This window comes from Leptopilina heterotoma, unplaced genomic scaffold (assembly GCF_015476425.1).
Source record: "Leptopilina heterotoma isolate Lh14 unplaced genomic scaffold, ASM1547642v1 Lhet_409, whole genome shotgun sequence".
Taxonomy (NCBI): Eukaryota; Metazoa; Arthropoda; class Insecta; order Hymenoptera; family Figitidae; genus Leptopilina; species Leptopilina heterotoma.
In genome coordinates, this window is record NW_025111070.1 from 814935 (window position 1) to 823163 (window position 8229).

General features: G+C 31.5%; 1 protein-coding gene across 1 annotated transcript; it reads left to right on the forward strand.

The window, feature by feature from the left end:
• Positions 1-5090: 5090 nt before the first annotated feature.
• On the forward strand, positions 5091-7972 carry LOC122506341. The gene is made up of 2 exons (XM_043618456.1): positions 5091-5766; positions 5904-7972. Exons 1-2 carry the CDS (start codon positions 5091-5093, stop codon positions 7970-7972), a joined length of 2745 nt encoding a protein of 914 aa, XP_043474391.1.
• The last annotated feature ends 257 nt before the right edge of the window (positions 7973-8229 follow it).

Below are 8229 nucleotides of genomic sequence, written 5' to 3' on the forward strand. Positions count from 1 at the left end.
CTTAACGTTTATTAAGTCAAAAGCGATAACGAGAAATAATGTTTAACGTGTGACTTTGGTGGTCTCTTACTTGCTGGTAAAAAAAAGTTTCTCCTCATATAACAAAAATTTTTTTTTTAAATATATTTTAATAAATTTCGAATTTCTGTCAATTTTAATGAAATGAATATTGATAAACGATCTTTACCACTTTCACAAAGTCAGTTGAAGCGAAATTTCTTTCATTGATCATTTAAATAGTGATACCTCAAAATTTTAGGTGCAAATTTCATGGTCGACAAATTTAAAAAAATGAAGATTTTGATCTTATTATCACAGGAAAAAAAAAGGCTGACTCCGTTTACACCTTAAATTCAGCCCATGTATTTCACATAAGTCTGTCCTTGTTTAATGGGGCTGACTCCGTTTACACCTTAAATTCAGCCTCGAAAACAGGCTGAAAGTAAAACTTTTTTTTTTGTGTGATTGTGTGACAGTAAAATGGCACTTTAAATCGGACCTATCCTAACTTGTTCGTGTTGAAAAACTGAAAAAAGTAGTATGTTTGAAATTTCCCAAACACCCCCAAAATTTAATTTTAGGGGCAAAAAACCGTTTTTTGTGGATTCATGTAAAGAATCACTCGAAACTTCCGTAATTTTCAACCGATTTTCAAAATTGTTCTTTTGTTTGAAATAGGAAAAGTACACCTTTTTAACCGTCTATTGCCCGTTTAGTCAAAATATAAATTAAAAAAACCGCGGTTGCAAATATTTGTGATTTATTGATTTTCATTTTATTTTTTCAAATTTAACGAGTTTTTTAGAATAGTATTCGAATTTAAAGATTTTTTTCATAATAATTTCTTAAAAGTATACTTAGTTCTGCGTAAAATTAGCATTTTTTTTAAAAATTTTAATATAAATTGAGGGAGATACGTAAATTTTAAGATTTTAAAATTTTTTCGCTAAATTTTCAAAAATTTCTAATTTGTTGTGTAATTTACATCATGGCACTTTAAATTTTGTTTTCACTAAATTTAATTGATTAACTAAACAGGCATGCATGTCAAACTGTTTTTTTAGATTAAAATAATGATTGAGTCCGTATTTAGGAGGGGGGTCTGATTAAATTTTAACTTTTCTATATTTATATTTTTTTAATTGTGTGTCAAAGTTTTTCAAACATTATTTAGGATTCAAATCTATTCTATGTTATTAAGATTAATACAATTGTTCAGTATTGAGAAAAAAGCATATGAAAAGTTCGACAATAAAAAATAATAATTCAATAATGTGGTAGAATTCAAATTTATATTTTACGAAATTTTAAGGCATTCTTATATAAATTGTCAAATAATTATCTGTTATTCTTTATTTGAAGATTATAGAATATATTTAAATCCTCAATAATGTTTGAAAAACATTGACACACTTAAACAATATAAATATAGAAAAGTTAAAATTTAACCGGACCCCCCTCTAAATACGGACACAGTCTTTGTGTAAATCTATCAAAAGAAGTTTGACATGCATGCTGTTTTAGTTATTCAATTAAATTTAGTGAAAACAAAATTTAAAGTGCCCTGATGTAAATTTGTACTAAAATTTTTTCAAAAAATGGTCATTTTACGCAGAATTAAGTATACTTTTAAGAAATAATTATGAAAAAAATCTTTAAATTTGAATACTATTCTAAAAACCTCAGTAAAGTTGAAAAAATGGAATGAAAAACGATAAGTCACAAATATTTGCAACCGCGGTTTTTTTAATTTATATTTTGACTAAACGAGCAATAGACGGTTAAAAAGGTGTACTTTCTCTCTTTCAAACAAAAGAACAATTTTAAAAATCGGTTGAAAATTACGGAAGTTACGAGTAATTCTTTTCATAAATACACAAAAAACGGTTTTTTGCCCCTAAAATTAAATTTTGGGGGTGTTCGAGAAATTTCTCATACATCATTATTCATAGTTTTAATATCTTCAATATTATATTTTAAATTAAGATTTAATAGAATTGAAACAAGAATCTTAAATTTAGAGAGAAAAAAATTACTAGACCTAAAAAAATTATAGGTTTATAATGTAATTTTTAATATCATAATACTCAATGGGAAATGACAGTGTAGTCAAGCCAAACTTCGAATTTTTGTTTTTACAAAGCTCAGACAAGCCTCGGCGTCAAGTACTTGCTAATTATAGAAAAATTGTTCACAACGCTCTTTGCCAACATTGTTTTATTACATTTATTTGAAAGAGACAATAAAAAAAGTTTATTAAATGTTTATCAATATAAATTTTTTGAAAAAAGATAATATTTACTTTTCAGTTATTTATTTCTTATTTTTACAAAATTTTCCCAGTGAGAAATTGCCAATAGACTTTAATCGGTCCAATATCGGTCCAATATTGGTTGCCGTGCTGGGCGCCGATTGACTCCCAATATTGGACCAATATGGGCTGATGCTTGGGATGTAACGGGTTCGCCAAGCATCGGTTGTTAATATTGGTCCAATATTGGCCGAATCTTGGCAACCAAGAGAAAAAATTTTTTTAAATAAATTTTTTTATTTAAATAATAATAATAAAAAATTAATGTTTATAATTTTTGTTTAAAATATTTATTTGTTTAATTATTTATTTTTAATAATTCATGTAAATAATAATTCATTTATTATTTATAAATTATAATTATTTAAAAATGCAGCAGCTATTAGGAAATAGCATTCTGCAAAAAAATTCTATCATTAAAAAATCAATGATAGGCGAGAGATATCCGCGTCATTAAACAGATTCGCAGATATACTCTGGTCTTGCGACGAATCTCTCGATACTTATATACACTGGAGTCGCCGTGTCAGTTGCGAGAACGGTTACAGCGTCCCTCTTGCGGCAGAGATAAGAATTGTCACGTAAACTGCTAAATCGCTTTACCGACGGCCTTATTATTTATTTATTTTTTTATTTTTATTTATTTAATACAAGTTCCTAGGGCTACATAGCCCTTCAAGGAACAATTACATATATTTCATTTTTTTTTATTATTTTAACAATAGTGCTGCACTCAAATTTGCATATATACATATATATCCTTCTATCATCTAATACATATAAAATGAAAAATTTAACAAGCATAATTTCATACAACATTATAACAATAATTAAGTATTTTTAATTAGAATTTTCTTTATTATTTTAAATTAACTTCAAAGAGTCAAGTGTGTACGAAAAATTTATCAAAACTTACTAAAAAGAGAAAAGCCCAGAGTATTAGAAAAGGAAGAAAAAAACATGTTATTTTACCAGTATGTGATGTCGAAAAATTGATTCTCACATTTAAAAAGAAAATGGAAAAGAAGTTTCTTAAATTGAAACTGATTTGAAGCTTCTCTAATCGAAATTGGTAACTTATTCCACAATCTCGCTCCTCTAACAATGAATGATTTTTGCATTTTACAAGTTCGATGTTGAGGAATTTGTAACACATGTTTCCTTTCTAGAAGCCTATTGTATATTGTTTCGCTGTGTTCTTTAAATTCAAAAAAGTCTAATAAATATGATGGCGTATAGTTCTCAAAAAGTGAGTATAGTAAATTGCCCATAAAATACTGTCTTCTCGCTGCCACATTTAACATTTCCGCCTTTATACCCGCAGTTTACGTGACAATTCTTATCTCTGCCGAAAGAGGGACGCTGTAACCGTTCTCGCAACTGACACGGCGACTCCAGTGTATATAAGTATCGAGAGATTCGTCGCGAGACCAGAGTATATCTGCGAATCTATTTAATGATGCGGATTGTCGCAATGCGAATAATAAATTGAGAGACCAAAATGTATATTATTATAAATTGACGAATGTGTGAGGGCAATTAAAATCTAATTATCGAGGTGTGAATGAATCATAGACGAAGCCAGAAAATAAGAAAGAAAATATTATCAGTACTCGATATAACTTCGCACACGAAACAACAGGCTTTTAATTTAAACTTTATTAATTAATTATTGTGATTTTAAGGAAAACATGTGGAGTGCTTTTCATTGAAATTTAAACATTAACTGTAAATTGAATAAATATTTGTATTACTTTCGAATTATTAAATTGTGAAATATATTAAACTTTAATGTGAAGTGAATCTTATCATTGCTAATCCTTTCGTCAACCTATCAATAAATAACTATCAAAAATAAACTTTTTATAAAACTGTGAAAACAAACTAAACAAACAAAAGTGAATTGATAGTGTTGTTCATGGTCCTTCGAGCCGGATAAGTGAAATTTGAAATATGTGAATATCGAGTACTCAAACTATACATAAATATACAAAATTTACAATAATTGACTGTTGAAAAAAAATCAAAAATTATATTGGACATTCTCATCATTCTACGATAGGATTTCAACGCAAACGTGCAGCGAAATATACACAAAAAAGGTCTCATTTCGTACCAAGGGAGAAGAAACAAAATTACGAGGTCTCAACAGGTACAAAATTAAGAAATTATCACTCTAAAATTCTTGGTGATTCAGCAGTCATCAACAATCAAGGTAGTTTCTATTGATAATTTGTATTTTGAAAACAATTAATAAACAAGAAAATCTATTATATACATTTGTAAACGAAAACTTTTATAGAATTTGACGATAATTAAATTTGAAAATTTGTATTTTGAAATAATTTATATTATATTTAATAATCATGGATCAAAATGAAATTGATAGACCTCGTCAAATGAGAACTAATTGTAAATCGAAATTAACGAAGTTTCATACATTTTTAGAAAAATGTTTAACTGATAACAATTATAATATTGAAGAAGTTCAGGTTAGATTAAAAAAATAGAAGAGATGTGGTCAGATTATGATAAAGCTCAATTAAGATTAGAAGTAGAAGCTCCGGGACCGAACCACGAAGGTGAAAGATTAGAATTTGAAAATACTTTTTACAAATATACCGCTATTGCTAATCGACTTATAAACGAACATTCTATCACCATAGCTCGTAGCTCGATCGCGGAAAATGACGAAGTCCAACGACAACGAGCTTAAATCGCACAGTTAGAGGCGGATCTTAGAAATCAGAGAGAATTGGAAATTATACGATTGAGGGAAATGTCAACGTCTAGGAACACAAATACTGATAGCGAGCAAAGTAGTATTAGAAGGCATTTTCCATTGCCTAAACTGGACCTTCCAACTTTTTCGGGGGGTTATGAAGAGTGGCTGGGTTTTAAAGACACATTTTCTGCCATTATTCATAACGAACCAAATATTCCAAACGTTCAAAAATTTAGATATTTGAAATCGTATTTAAAAGATAACGCAGCGCGAGTGGTCGAAAATATTGAGATTTCTGAATCGGGATATGTTGCAGCGTGGAAATTGTTAGACGAACGATTTAATAACAAACGAATAATAATTCAAACTCACATGACGGCTCTGTTTGAATTGCCGGTTCCAAGCAGAGAGTCACCGTCATGTTTGCGAAATTTTCTTGACTCAATATTAAGACACACTCGTGCTCTAAATGTTCTCGGTCAACCCACTGAAAAATGGGATACTCCTTTGATTTGTTTATTAACTAATAAACTTGATAAAGATTCGCGCAGAGAGTGGGAACGTTCAGTGAAGGGCAGTGAAATGCCTACGTTCGATAGTCTGACTGCATTTTTGCAGGAAAAATGTCAAATTTTGGAGACCTTGAATCCTGTCGCCAATAATGTAAACAAAAACAATTTAAAAGGAAATAATAAACCTCAAATTAATCATGATAAAAGGATCATTAGTAGTAAATCTTTTTTAAATACTCAATATAATGTATATTGTATATTATGTAAAAACAATAGTCACGTTATTCATAAATGTCCAGATTTTTTAAAATTAACAATAAGTGTGCAAATTATGTAACTAGACTTTCCTTCCTAGTTCTTCCGAAAATTACTGGCCATATTCCAACTTGTCCTATAAACAAAGAAACACTAAAAATTCCTCACTATCTTAAATTAGCTGACCCAGAATTTCACTTACCAAAAACAGTCGACATTTTAATTGGAGCAGAACTTTTTTATGAATTATTAGGAAACAGTAAAATTTCTCTCGCAATGCCACATACATCATTACAAAGTTCCAGATTAGGGTGGATTGTGATTGAGAAAATGAACGAAAATAAGTTTATACAAAGTATAAAATGTAATCTTGTTAGAGATCCAATTTTGCTCCAGTTAAATAAATTTTGGGAAATCAAAGAGGGTAAATCAATTAAGCATATAACAAAAGAAGAAGCTGAGTCTGAACAACATTTCAACCAAAACACACAACGGGATAATGAGGGAAAATACATCGTTCGACTACCTTTTAATCAGCGGAAAAATGAATTGGGAGATTCTTATGAAATAGCGAGAAAACGATTTTTTATGTTAGAAAGACGACTTCAGAAAAATATTAAATTGAAGGAACAATACGACCAATTCATCAGGGAATATCAGGAGTTAGAACACTTGGAACCAACGTACAGTGGAAGGGATGAAGGTTACTACATACCACATCAGGCGGTGATTAGTGAGGATGATTTTATTAAATTATTTAGAGTGGTGTTTGATGGTTCCTCCAAAACAACCAGTGGAACATCACTCAATGATATTTTGATGGTAGGTGCAACAATTCAGGATGGGCTCGTGACATTGTTGATTCGTTTCAGACAACATCCAATTGCATTTAGTGCAGATATCCAAAAAATGTACCGGCAATTCTGGATACACGAAGACGATAGGAAATATCAAAAGATATTGTGGCGGTATGATAGTGATTCACCTCTTAGGACATTCCAACTTAAGACAGTTACATATGGTACTTCGGCTGCACCATTTTTGGCGACCCGATGTCTCCAGGAATTAGCTGCAAATGAGGGTGATGATTTTCCTGATGCTGCTCAAATCCTTGAAAATGATTTTTACGTGGACGACATGCTGTCAGGAGCTGATTCCATAGAAAAAGCTCAACAGTTATGTCATGACATCATACGATTGACTTCTAAAGGAGGACTCAGTCTACGCAAATGGAAATCGAATGTACCAGAAATCATTGAGGGAATATCATCATCAGCAAGAAGTGTGGAACCAACCTTGACCTTGAATGCTGAATCAATATCTAAAACTCTGGGTGTGAAATGGGACTCTAAAAAAGATGCATTATTATTTGAGGTAGCAGATCAACAGGAAGTTCCAATTACATCAAAAAGAGTGATGCTGTCTCAAATCGCAAAACTTTATGATCCACTCGGTCTCGTTGCTCCAGTAGTAACATATGCAAAAATAAGGATGCAAGATTTATGGAAGATTGGACAATCCTGGGATGATCCTGTGCCACCAGAAATACTAGACCCATATAATGCATATCGTGAACAATTGCAGTTGATCAACGAGTGGGAGTTGCCGAGAGCTGCAAGAATCATGGATGCAGAGGACACACAGATCCACGGTTTCGCGGATGCAAGCGAAAAAGCTTATGGCGCTTGCGTCTATATCCGATCATCAAAAGGAAACAATCACCAATGCATTCTCTTATACGCAAAATCACGAGTAGCTCCAGTGAAGATAGTCACGCTACCTAGGCTTGAGTTGTGCGCAGCAGTATTGTTGACGACAGTACTTAAGACAGTAAAGGAGTCACTTAAATGTAAAGTGGATCAGGTACGACTTTGGTCAGACTCGACAATTGTGCTGAACTGGATAAATTCCCCTCCGCATAAGTTCAACACATTTGTCGCAAATCGAATAGCCGAGATTCATGGATCAACATCAGCTGATATGTGGGGACACGTATCTTCGGGGGATAATCCAGCTGACTTCATTTCTCGGGGACAAATGCCTGCAGACTTCATCAATAATCAAATGTGGAAAGAAGGTCCAAAATGGTTATCACAATCAGAAGAATTTTGGCCTAATTACACTTTGGAACAATTTGATCCTCCTGAACAAAAAAAAACATCGTGCTGACAACAATAACAAAGCAGAGAAACTCGGAATTGTGGAACAAATTCTCATCATTGACGAAACTGACTCGAGTAATAGCTTATTGTTTAAGAATTGGAGGAGAAATTAAAGGAAAAAAATATACTGCGCAGCTGTCTTCTGTGGAATTGCAAGAAGCATTTGATCGAATCATCATACTCATCCAAAAGGAAGAATTCGGTAATGAATTTCGTGATCTGACGAGAGGAAAAAATATTCAAGGTCGTTCAAAATTATTAAAG

Excerpts from the sequence above, each read along its gene's own strand:
- LOC122506341 (XM_043618456.1), top strand. The coding sequence starts at position 5,091 with ATGTCAACGTCTAGGAACACAAATACTGATAGCGAGCAAAGTAGTATT. Across the intron at positions 5,767-5,903 it reads TGATAAAAGGATCATTAGTA|TTCTTCCGAAAATTACTGGC; the intron begins GTAAATCTTTTT and ends TTTCCTTCCTAG.